Source organism: Mytilus trossulus, unplaced genomic scaffold (genome assembly GCF_036588685.1).
Source record: "Mytilus trossulus isolate FHL-02 unplaced genomic scaffold, PNRI_Mtr1.1.1.hap1 h1tg000085l___fragment_1__unscaffolded, whole genome shotgun sequence".
Lineage (NCBI taxonomy): Eukaryota > Metazoa > Mollusca > Bivalvia > Mytilida > Mytilidae > Mytilus > Mytilus trossulus.
The window spans coordinates 3,258,700-3,272,326 of record NW_026963295.1 but is presented as its reverse complement, the minus strand read 5'-3'; the positions used below and the strand labels follow the sequence as shown (position 1 = coordinate 3,272,326).

The window sequence follows — 13,627 nt, the reverse complement described above, 5'->3', positions numbered from 1 at the left end:
AATGGTACACCATTGGTGAGTATACTGTTTGAGTCCACAGAACAAATGGTACACCTCTGGTGAGTACACTATAATCCTGGAGTCTGGAGTCCACAGAACTAATTGTACACCACTGGTGAGAACATCATAATCATGGACTGTTAGAGTCCACAGAACTAATGGTAGACCACTGGTGAGTACATTATAATCCTGGAGTCTTGAGTACACAGCACTAATGGTACACCACTGGTGAGTATACTGTTATCCTGGAGTCTTGAATACACAGTCAAGTGGACTAATGCTATATGTCATTGGTCAGTACATGATAATCCTGGACTGTCTGGGTAACTAATGAATTTCATGGGTATATATTATAGGTGAACCCTGTGTATCGTAGTTACATTTTCATAGGCTTGTTACTGCTTGTGCATGTTGTGTGCAAATTTTGCTTAATCACAAAATGAAAATAAAAGTATATACTAAAATAAAACAGTCTTCAGTCAATTTTAATTATTACTCACTAACAAAAGTGTATTCAGTGTACATTGTATGTACAACATATTAAAAAAGTCATCAATTTATTATTTTTTATATTGGTAGATGCTGATTTTTGACACAGTGGAAACTGCAGAATCCTTCATTTCTGGCTTAGATGGCTACTATAGAGTTATACACAACTACCATCATATACTCTGTGACCAGGTGGCACCACATTCACTCAAACAACTTGCCAACCTGAAATGTCATGGACCTATCAGGTAATCTTAAATTTTATAGTATAGCATCATGAAATTATAAAAAAAATAATTCTTTTATTGGGGGAAAATTATGTTTTCATTGATAGTGGTATTTTATTTCCTAATTTTGTAAAAGTCTGCATACATGGCATACAAGCTTAAAAAAAATTAAAACTTTGTTGATCAATTGATTTGTGATTGACCTAGCTTATACCCACGACATCCTTAAAAATTTGATATATCAGGAATAACATTATCTTTGTTAGCCATGTTAGCCATGTTAGCCAAGGGTTACAATCCACTCCCGCTCTCTTCACCCTTGGGGGATTAAGCCAACATTTGTGATTACAATGTTGCGCCATCTACCAGAAGTTTAAAGTCACATCCAGTACTAGTCCAAATACATTATTCTTGACCAATGATAGCACTTGAACTCTTCAATTTGGAGGTTAAAACATGTTAGCGGCCAGATTCTACACACTTGCAATGACTTGGTAAAGCTGGAAACAAAAATATACATCAACAATTATGCATTTGTGCAAGAAGTATACAACATGTACAAAGGAACTTCTATTAGTCAGTTAAAAATATAACATTTTCATTGAATGTGGTCGAATGTTTAGGGATGTAAAGACTTGTTGCACAATAAACATGTGGCAATTGTTTACAAACACTTTCTACATTTACCCATGATCATGTTAAAGGCCCCTGTTGATTGGATGCAGCGAGTTTCGACTGCAACTAATAAAAATCTGTACCTTGTGTCTTTGAAATTTTAACTCAATCTGCCAAGGGTGGAAAGAGTGGATCATAACCCTTGGCTAGCATTAAGATGGAATAACATTTTAATCCATATTTTTTATTCAAAATATGTGAACATGATTTAATGCTGATTGGAAAGCACTTTGTGTTGATATGAAACTTCATTCATATGGTCATAATTATAGATTAACTGTTTATATAACTTTCCAAAAAATTAGGCTTTTTCTCCCATAGACTAGATTACAGTAGCTGTAATTTGCAAATCTTTTGGAATTTTTAGTCCTCAATACTTTTCAACTTCATACTTTATTTTGACCTTTTAACTCATTGCCTTAGCTGTAAAGGCTAAACATTTATAATTTTGAGTCTTAGCTGTAAAGGCTAAACAATTAGAATTTTGAGCCCTCAATGCTCTTGAACTTTGTACCTTATTTCATCCTTATATAGATATATGAAGAAATGGTGTGAGTGCCAATGAGACAACTCTATTAACGTGTGTTTTTCTGTGTTCATTGACAACACATGCATCAGGCATACAACATTTTATGATGAGTTTGAATAATTACATCAATTTTTTTTTATCTTTTATTGAACACTTTTTTTTCATTTTTTAGTGAAAAGCTTGCAGTAGAGAAACTGAAGAAATCTGACCATGAATTTTTTATTGTGAAACAAGATATTCATAGACAGGACAAGTTTGCTATTGTCTACACAAATGAAGGACAAATCAGGACAAAGTATTTCTTTAGAGACGATGACAAGTTCTTTTTGGAGGGAGATACATCACCATCATATAACACCACAAGGGAACTGTTCAAGGCTTTATCAGAGAGTGGTATTCTAGCCAAGACTCCTATAATAGTCAGGCCAAAGAACGGTAGGAATAATTCATTATTATAGCAAAGGGGGGTTTGAGGGGTTTGTACAACATAACACGGGAACTGTTCAAGGCTTTATCAGTGCGAGGTTTTCTGTCCAAGAATCCTATTATAGTCAGACCAAAGAAAGGTAGGAACTATTGATTATAGAAAAGGGGGAGGGGTTCATATAACATGACAAGGGAACTGTTCAAGGCTTTATCAGAGAGTGGTATTCTAGCCAAGACTCCTATAATAGTCAGGCCAAAGAACGGTAGGAATAATTCATTATTATAGCAAAGGGGGGTTTGAGGGGTTTGTACAACATAACAAGGGAATTATTCAAGGCTTTATCAGACAGTGGTATTCTGGACAATAATCCTATAATAGTCAGACCAAAGAACGGTAGGAACTATTGATTATAGAAAAGGGGGAGGAGTGGGGGTTTGAGGGGTTCATATAACATAACAAGGGAACTGTTCAAGGCTTTATCAGAGAGTGGTATTCTAGCCAAGAATCCTATTATAGTCAGACCAAAGAACGGTAGGAATAATTCATTATTATAGCAAAGGGGAGTCTACTGTATAATCTTTCTTTTTCGCAACATCACTTAAAGAACACAATATGGATAAACTATGTAACCAAGAAAATTGAAACTAAAGTTTGAACATTGAAAATTTACATTACAGAACATTTAATTTGTTAAACCTAACCTTGAAACTTATTTTGAAAACAATGCTTACACTAAACTAAAATGACTTATTTAACACATAAGTATTTTTAGTTACACAAAAATACTAATGACTAAGATTTATTGTAAGTTTACTGAATTGTTCATGACTTATGATCAATCTTAATTGTAAGTTTTTGAGGAAAGACGGCTTCAAGCTGTCATTTATTTATTTATATCCCCTATGGGGTTTGCCAGATTGACATACCTCACGTCATTCATTTTGTGTTTCTGGTTTGGAAAACCCCCCAAAAATCTTACTCAGATTGATGAGAAGGAGATATAAAATGAATGCACTGAATTTATACACTTTTTTCACACATTTCCTTTGTGTTTCTTGTGAAATTGTCGTATTTTGAGCTCTCCCTTACACTATTTTTACATGAAACCAACTCCTGACTGATAAATGTGATAAATAAATTATGAAAAGTGTGTTAATTTTTTTCAGAATGCTGTGAAGTTCTACAGAATTTGTTTGTTAACCCATCAGATACCCCCAATACAGAAGACGAAGATTCTGGTGTTATTGCAAAGAAAAAGCAGCCATTAGTCTACATGCAGGGGGACATCATGACAGACGAAAAATTAGGTACTGCTGAAATCCATGATTCATACCTGCCAACTTTTCAAATGCCCATGGGGTTTTGCGTGCAAGATCTAGATGGCTGTCATAGTCCTAAAAAACCTTCAAGGGGGCCTGCAAATACATTTTAATGTTGTTTTTTGGCTTATTCAGACTTTTATAAGCCTAAAGTCATTATAAAATTAGTTGTTTTGTTTAAATTGTGGACAAAATTGCTCTTTCAAAATTGCAATTTGGGAGCCTCCATGGGGGAAATACCTCACAAATAGTGACAGTTGGCAGGTATGATGTTTTTGTCCATGAAATATTCTGTTCGGCAGCATATGTAAGGTTTGGCGAAAATTTAGCTCTGCAGCAAATGTTGGGATCTGTTGAAAATTCCGTTCTGCAGAAAATGTTAGGGTTTTAGTCAAAATTCAGTTCTGAAAAAGAAGATAAGATAACTAAACATCCATGTTTCAGTTGATATTTTAAACTAGAATATGAACAAAAGGATAAAATTAAATTAACAATATATGATCACTGTTTATTGAATAGCAATATAATATTTCCCACAGAAAGTAACCAAACGTTAGGGTGCATTAATAAATATAGATTCTTACATTGATACCAGTGGATTATCGGATTTATCCAATCGAGATAGTTAAATTATCAATTTTAAAGTCCAAGCCACCTCGGCGAGGACTTTAAAATTTATAATTTAACTATCAAGATTGGATAAATCAGATAATCCACGAGTAACTATGTAAGAATCTGTTTCACTAATGATTAAAAAGACATTTTCTTTTTTTGTTAACCGAAAATCCCCTTCGAGTGCCTTTCACATTGCACGAAGTTGTCAATTTCATTAACACCTGTTATCATATTTTGATTCTTCCAGTTAGCTAAAAAGGTCATGACCCTTAAAATCATCCAATGATCATTTGAGATCACCAGCAACCACACGTTGATTAAATTTTTTTACACAATGGGTTCAGAAAGGGATAAATTCCCATAGAATTAGAGAAATTCCAATATTGCACTAGTGCAATAAATCCTAAAAATCATGATGTCATCAACAACAAAATCTGAGTTTAAACCAAATTTTACTTTCAAATATTATATTGCTATACAATAAAAGGGTTATTGCATGACTATTGTGGAATATTGTCCCTCGTAGACCATATTTTGCACTCCTAAGCTCGTGCAGTATAAAATTCTACTCGGGACAATATTCACCAATATTCTTGCAATAACCATGCATGATAACCCTATATTATGATAGATAAGACGTCTTCTAATGGTTCAAATGATAATAATTAATTTCATCATAGATACCAGGATTGTAAATTTGTATATCATGTATATGCTCCAGACACTTTTCGTCTTCAAAAGAATCATCAATGACACTTTAATAAAAAAAAGGCAAAAAGGCATAATAAAGAAGGAAGTTGAGTATTGAGGACAAAAGGGGGTGAAAATATGGTAGATTGAATCCTACCTAACAAGTGACAGGGTGAAAAGCGAGAATTTAAAAATGTTTTAAAGGAAAAAGAGGTAGGTAATCACACTTTTAGAACTGATGTGTTGATAGAGGGGGGATAGGACCTTTATGGGAACTCCAGGATCAGGTGTTTTTAAGCTCGGGATTTCGGGATTGACCCCTTTCATGACCTCGGGATTTCATATTTTTTAAGCTCAGGATTTCCGGATTTCGTGTTTTTAAGCTTGGGATTTCAGGATCAAGACCCCTCCTAACCCCCCTCTTGATAGGTATTCATAGGAAATTTTAATTGCAGCTAGTTTTAGGCTATGGTTATTTTACGTGAAATGTAATGGTAGCTATATTATGAAAGGTCAGAAGTAATCCTGATTGCCTGTTTGTTTTAGGCAATGGTTATTTTGCTGAAGTGTGTTGGTAGGTAAAAACAGAAGTAATCTTAAAAGCCTGTTTCTTTTTGTAGGCAATGGTTACTTTACTGAAGTGTGTTGGTAGGTAAGGTCAGAAGTAATCCTAATGGCCTGTTTCTTTTTGTAGTCAATGGTTACTTTACTGAAGTGTGTTGGAAGGTAAGGTCAGAAGTAATCCTAATGGCCTGTTTCTTTTTGTAGTCAATGGTTACTTTACTGAAGTGTGTTGGAAGGTAAGGTCAGAAGTAATCCTAATGGCCTGTTTCTTTTTGTAGTCAATGGTTACTTTACTGAAGTGTGTTGGAAGGTAAAGTCAGAAGTAATCCTAATGGCCTGTTTCTTTTTGTAGTCAATGGTTACTTTACTGAAGTGTGTTGGTAGGTAAGGTCAGAAGTAATCCTAATGGCCTGTTTCTTTTTGTAGGCAATGGTTACTTTACTGAGGTGTTCAAAGGTCGTGTGAGAGGAAGTGATAAGTTTGTAGCTGTAAAACAGATCAGACGTCACCGATCCAAAGAAAGAAATCAGGAGTTACTTTGTTATGAGGTATTGTATGATTTCCCATGTCACAATCATATTGAAAAAGAAATATAATTGTAAATTCAGAAATTATTGCTAGGTATTTATTAATGAGAATAACTGCAACTGGTCAAGTATGTATAGATTATCGGGTTTTCTACGCATTGATATTGCAGACCTGCCAACTATCCCTATTTTTGCGGTATCATCCGGATTTTCATCCCTCAACCCGAATCCCGATATCGGGATCGTAAAACAAGTAAAAATCCTGTTTTTTCACAAAATATACCCGAAAAAATTATTTGGTTTTCGATTTTGAATTTTTTCTGATCAATTTTTTAAAATCTTTACCTGGGGACATATTACATGAAGGTCCCCACAAGCTCTGGGGTAAATGGTGCCAAATCCTGCATTCTAGACCTCTCCTGGCAGATGATTTCAAGTTTCCATACACCCTTTTTTAAACAAAAACTTTTACTTTTACCAAAAAAGTGACAAAAAATTTCTGATTGGATCATTGTAATGACTTCCTTTCACGATTAGTAGCAGAAATCCCCGAGCAGTTACGACTGAACATTCTTAAACGCTAGCACTCATTGGCTTACGCATAGGAATTGACCAATAGAATTATTTGGGATAAACTACGATGTTTACGATTTTCCTGGCATGCGCATATGAAATAAATAAAGACGACAAAAATAGTAATACAATAATACACACTGTACATCGTAGAAAATTACGTCTGACATAGTTATTCAAATACAAATACAAATATTTTATTGGCACAAATTGATTAACAATAAATGGTTAGGACCTATTGCATATATCGCTGTATATAATTATATTAATTGACATGATAGAATGAAAAACAAACACAATATTTCAACTTGCCCGGCAGACAACTTTGTGATTGGTTTCACTTGCCCGCTGCGGATTTCACTTGCCTCTGGCAAGCAGGATAGCGCTTATTTCAAACCCTGCCATTTTGTATTCTTCTATTTTGTGAATAAACCTCCGCCGGTAAGAGCACCTCCGAACTCAAAGAACGATAACTCAAATGTTATCCATTTTCTCATTAATCCTGATAGACTTAATCAAAATCTCTATTCACTTAATATCCTTTATTTTTTAATGCCATTTTTGTCGAACCTGCAACTTTTGTTGCAGAAAGCTAGACATAGGGATAGTGATCCTGCGGCGGCGGCGGCGGCGGTGTCAACTCACTTCTTAAAAGCTTTATATTTTAGAAGGTAGAAGACCTGGATGCTTCATACTTTGTATACAGATGCCTCATGTTACGAACTTTCCGTCAGTCACATGTCCAATGTCCTTGACCTCATTTTCATGGTTCAGTGACTACTTGAAAAAAAAGTGAAGATTTTTTGCAATGTTAAATTCTCTCTTATTATAAGTAATTGGATAACTATATTTGGTATGTGCGTACCTTGCAAGGTCCTCATGTCTGTCAGACAGTTTTCACTTGACCTCAACCTCATTTCATGGATCAGTGAACAAGGTTAAGTTTTGGTGGTCAAGTCCATATCTCAGATACTATAAGCAATAGGTCTAGTATATCTAGGACTGTAAGGTGTACATGTCCAACTGACAGGTGTCATCTGACCTTGACCTCATTTTCATGGTTCAGTGGTTATAGTTAAGTTTTTGTGTTTTGGTCTGTTTTTCTTATACTATATGCAATAGATCTACTATAATATGATTGTAAGGTGTACATGTCTAGCTGACAGGTGTCATCTGACCTTGACCTTATTTTTTATGGTTCAGTGGTCAAAGTTAAGTTTTTTATTTTCGGTCTATTTTTCTAATACTTTATGCATTAGGTCAACTATATTTGGTGTATGGACATATTTTATGATCTTTATGTCGGTTACGCTGGTTTTATTTGACTTTGACCTCATTTTCACGGTCCATTGCTAAGTTTTAAGTGTTTGTGTGTTTTGGTCTGTTTTTCTTTATTTATAAGCAATAAGTAAGTCAACTATATTTGTTGTATTGAAGAATTGTTAGCTGTACATGTCTGCCTGGCATTGTTCATCTGACCTTGACCTCATTTTCATGGTTGATTGATCAATGTTTCCTTTTCTTGGTTAATGTTGAGTTTATGTGACAGTTGTAATAAAGCTTTATATTTAGGTCTATCAAAATAGTATCAAGGATTAGTAAAGAAGGCGAGACATTTCAGTGTGTGCACTCTTGTTCTCTATTCTTCAGTTATTTGGCAATTTTAAAATAAGTACTAGAATCATGCAAACAAAAGAAATCAAGGCTATTAAGATCAATATTAGTATACTAAAAGAAAAAGAAGAGACCTGAGACTATTTTAAGATTAAAAAAACAGTGTACACAGAAACGCTGCAAAAATTGTCCCTTAAAAATCTGGTCACGTACTAAAGCCCCCAAAGAAATTTTCAAAAGTTGGTAGGTCTGATATCGTATAATATCAGCTTGGAGCCTCAATGTGAACCTTTTTGGCTGGTGAGCGCAGCGAACAAGCTGAAAAGTTTCACATTGTGTCCAGCAGCTGATATTTTACGATATCTATACGAAGAAAACCGATTATCTTTTTATCATTCTATTACTGGTCTTTTTTTTCTCTCTAAGACAGTTCTATGCTTGTCGAAAGCAAGCTTAATAACGTCTCCTCTCGCATTTTGACGTTGCTCATAACTTCTCTCATATTGTGACGTCGCTGATAAAGCCTGGTCTCAATTTGAAGTCTTGATACAAGAATTACTGAGAGTGATATAGGCGTAGGGAAGGACGATAATACAGGATATCCTCACTTTTACAATTCTTGAGTTATGACCCTTTATTTATTATGATTTATTAAAATGGTGGCATCATTTGTGTCCTGTGGACACATTTCCTGTTTATTTGCCTTATACTGTGGATTCATTATTATTGGTTGGATACTATTTTTCGTGGATTTCGTGGGAACAGTTTAACCACGAATTTAAATGTTCAACGAATTACAAATTTTCAAAAGGAATGTTTGCAAACTTTGCCAAAACAACGAAATTTATTATCCATGAAAATGCAAGTTTTCTTCAATCCACGAAAATTGGTACCCACGAAAAAAAAAAAAATTAATCCACAGTATACAATATTCTTTTTTTCCAGTCACTACAAATGGGAGTTTGTCGACAGCTAGGATTTGAAGATACCAGGTTTTTTGTTGGTATCCAAGGTCTTTGTTTGACATCGCCATCACAAGTTGTTGAGGAGTATGCACAGTATGGGTCCCTGGCAAAGTTCTTTGACATGAGAAAGCCGTTTACCTTGCAACATTTTATCTACATAGCAATACAGCTGGCTGAGGCTTTACTATATATGGTAGGTCACAATGAAAAAAATAAAAAATAAATGGATTTTCAATGACAATTCAGATAAATTTAACTTCATTTTGAAAATGAGTATAACAAACACTACTTCGCTGATCTGCCATGCGCTGAAGAGAAAAATGTTTTTGCAACATTTTATCTACATAGCAATACAACTGGCTGAGGCTTTACTATATATGGTAGGTCACAATGGATTTACATTTCAAGTCTATTTTTGGAAAATGACGCAGTCATTGTTCCATAACTGCCGACCTGATTTCTCTGCCTACCGCGCTTGGTTTCGTATTTACTAATTTCAATACAAACTGGAATGTGCTTGTGTTATCATTATGCATGAGCATTGTGTAGTAATCAGCCAGGAACCAGTTTACAAACTAACTGGTTTCTGTTTGTATTCCACTACAGTCGAACAAAGTGTTGTAGTTTGACAGGAACCAGTCCAGAATTTTGTAAACTACAAAACGTAATCGGTTATTATCATTCCGTTTTGGTGTTTCATACCGACTTATATGGTTTGAATAAGCTTAAGACCCTTCAAACATTAATGTGATAGGTATATTTAAGACTGTTTTACAAAAGGATGAAACTGTTTTGCTTTAAAAGTCGTACTATAGTGATATATGTTATGTACGGATTTCCACTCTCACCGGTTAATTTCTTCTTTTACACGTGCTTTTGAAACTTCCTGTTTAAACATCGCAAGTTTTAAAATTGTTTTTTGAGTGAATTAAACTTATTTTAACAATCACGAAGCGTTCGGGAATCATTTCAAGCAATTTCTTCTTCTCTTTGATGATGGAAAATAGGTTTTCTCAAGAAAATACCGCAAACGATCGCAGAGGAATTGAAACGTACAAGTCAAGTCGGCACCTGGTTAAATTGGCATCTAGTCAAATCGGCACCTATTTGACGTCAATTCGGCTTCCAATAATATTTATTATAATATTTTCTATTCAATTAATTAATAACTGTTACCAAGTACATAGTGAATATAAGGCAAACAACGAAACCAAAGTGAATATGTTGTTGTGTATAAAAGTAAACAACGAAGCTATTGTTTTAACCATTAGACAATTATTAAAATTAAATGGAAAACTATGAGTCCCTTTCAATAAATCAAACTTTCATGCCAAATAATTAGCAAATTTAAGGTGGTTTTTTTTTCAGTAATGTTTAAACAGCATTAAACAAACAATCCTGTAAAAGACTCAACTGGTTAAATAATGCATAAAAATAACTAGTGTCAAGCTATCCAGCAATTCTCATCCTGCAATTCTTTTGCAATAAAGCTATCCTGCAATTCGGCATCCTGCAATTGCGTTCGAAAAAACTACTTGAGTGACAATTTTATTTTTATTCAAAATCATGGTTTTAACTTGTTTTGTTAATAAAAAAATAAAAAAATAAATATACATTTTTTTCTATATCCAATTCTCATTTCTAACTTTAGTTTACATATTTCTAACTCATCTTCACAGTTTTATAACTAGAATTTACAATTAGAAAAATCATGACGATTCATATAGAGTTATATATTTTTACAGTCCTAGATATGATTCGTATGTACATGTATGCACGTTTAACAATTTCTTGTGTAAGCTTTCTAAAAGACCCAAAATTTCGTTCGAAACACGTAAAAAAACAAATTAAAAAAATACGAGTACCCACTTTCCGACTCCGGCATTGTTTTGGTAGTTCTTTATATTTTTAATGACTAGGGATTAGAAACTCTGCTCTAATATGCAGGTTCTGGATAGCACTACAACGGGAGGGTGAAGAATTTCTTGGGTAATCATTCTTATAAAAGCCGAACATTTCGTCCGAAACTTGGAATTAAAGCCAAATTGTATAAAATACGCTCTGGGGTCACTAACTTTCCAACCAATTGTCTATGTAGTTCTTTATGGCTAGGGATTAAAGACTCTTAATAGTTATTCAATGCGTTTATGATATAAAGTAACACATTTTTATAGTAAAGAATTTCTTGGGTAAGGTTTCTTAAAGGCCCAAAATTTCGTTCGAAACACGAAAATAAAGCCAAATTCTTAAAAATACACAGGGTTCCGAATTTCCGACCCTTATGGCTAAGGATTATAGACTGTGCGTATATAAATAGCCATTGGATTTGGATAGTTTTACATCTGGAGGGTAAAGAACTTCTAGAGTAAGTATTCTTACAGGTCAAAAATTTCGCCCAAAACATGAAAATAAAGTCAAAATCTATAAAAAACAAAAAAAAAAACAAAAAAAAAAACGTTCTGGGGTCACCTCCTTTCAAACCAATTGTCTGGATAGTTCTTAGTGGCAAGAGATTAGAGAGATTAGAGAGTCTGCTTCATTGAAAAGATATTATGTAGTACTACATCTTAAAAGAATTTAATTTTTGGGGTTAGCTTCCTTTAAGGCCGACAATTTCGTTCGAAACACGGGGAAAAAACAAATTCGATAAAATACACCCAATTGTCAGACTCTGCTTCACTGAATATCTATATTATATAGTGCTACATCTAGAGGATAAATAAATTTTGGGATAAGTTTTTTTAAAGGCCCAAAATATCGTTCGAAACACGGAATTAAAGTTAAATTCGATAAAATACGCGCTATGGATACCAACTTTCCAGCAAATTGTCTTGGTAGTTCTTAACGGCTACGGATTATATGCTATGGTTTAATAAATAGCTATTATATTATACTACATCATACTACAGGTAAATTATTTCTGGGGTAAGCTTTGTTAAAGGCCAAACATCGTTAGAAACACGGAAATAAAGCCAAATTCGATAAAATACGCGCTAGCCTTTCCAGACAATTGTCTTGGTAGTTCTTAATGGCTACGGATTATATGCTCTGATTCAATCGATAGCTATTATATAGTGCTACATCGTTTGGGTAGATTATTACTGGGGTAAACTTTTTTTTAAAGGCCGAAAATATCGTTCGAAATAAGGAATTAATGTGAGATTCGATAAAATGCGATCTAGGGTCACCCACTTTCCCACCAATTGTCTTAGTTGACAAGGGATCATATACTCTGCTTCAATGTATAGTTATTATATTGAACCACATGGGGAGGGTAAAGAATTTTTGGAGTAAACTTTTTTAAATGCCACAAATATCTCGTTCGAAACACGAAATTAAAACCAAAATTCGATAGAATACGCTCTAGCGTCAGCCACTTTCCAACTAATTGTCTGGGTAGTTCTTAATGGCTACAATTTAAAGGCTATGCTTTACTGAACAGCTATTGTATAATAATACATCGGGAGAATAACGAATTTCTGGGATAAGCTTCCTAAAAGGCCTAAAATCTCATATGTGAAACGGATATTCCATAACGGTCAACCAAATTGTGAGGGCGTTCGTACAATTTATGAAAGGATAATTTCAACTTTTGGAACTCTAGGTTTAAAAGGTACTGTGTGAGTAGCGACCCTTTTTCCAAAAAATAATGATAGAAAAAAAACAAGCCCGGGAATATCGTATTAATTAGGAGATAGATATACTCCGTATACAGCTGGAATGTTGCTACATACAAATGGAAAGTTTACAATTGGGAAGCTGAAATCATCTTTTTTATCATAAAGGTTTGTTTTCAAACGACCCTTATTGTTAACATCTAGATGTATTTCAAGATATGAGGCAAACTTAACTGAATCTGTTGTTTCAACAGAGTCACTAAATTTTGAATTATTTAGTAAGAGAACATAATATATATAGCTGAATGTAAAGTAAAAGGATACTGCTAACTTCTTTCCTTTCTTCTTAAGTTCCTTACGTCTTAACTACAAGCCCCTTCCCTTTCATGAATGTGACCTACCGAATAAGACTATTTACCGGATTTAATATCACATAAGCAACACGACGGGTGCCACATGTGGAGCAGATTCTGCTTACCCTTCCGGAGCACCTGAGATCACCCCTAGTTTTTGGTGGGGTTCGTGTTGTTTATTCTTTAGTTTTCTTTGTTGTGTCATGTGTACTATTTGTCTGTCTGTTTATCTTTTTCATTTTTAGCCATGGCGTTGTCAGTTTGTTTTAGATTTACGAGTTTGACTGTCCCTTTGGTATCTTTCGTCCCTCTTTCAAGTATGAAGTAAGACTCATAATGACTGAATATGACAATTTTAACTGAGGTCAGCTTAAAAAAAACAGTAATACTTTCAGGTTAACTCAGGTCAACACTGTTTTACTGTATCGTGTTTAAAAAAGAGA

At 34.2% G+C, this 13,627-nt stretch overlaps 1 protein-coding gene across 1 annotated transcript in view; it reads left to right on the top strand.

Moving 5' to 3' along the window:
• LOC134699854 (uncharacterized) overlaps positions 1-13,627 on the top strand; it is a 75,240-nt gene that overhangs the window by 14,308 nt on the left and 47,305 nt on the right. Inside the window, exons 4-9 of the mRNA XM_063561261.1 lie at positions 580-737; positions 2,093-2,355; positions 2,526-2,609; positions 3,514-3,654; positions 5,962-6,083; positions 9,195-9,407. Coding sequence (XP_063417331.1) covers positions 580-737; positions 2,093-2,355; positions 2,526-2,609; positions 3,514-3,654; positions 5,962-6,083; positions 9,195-9,407 — 981 coding nt within the window. The remainder of the gene's footprint in view (positions 1-579; positions 738-2,092; positions 2,356-2,525; positions 2,610-3,513; positions 3,655-5,961; positions 6,084-9,194; positions 9,408-13,627) is intronic.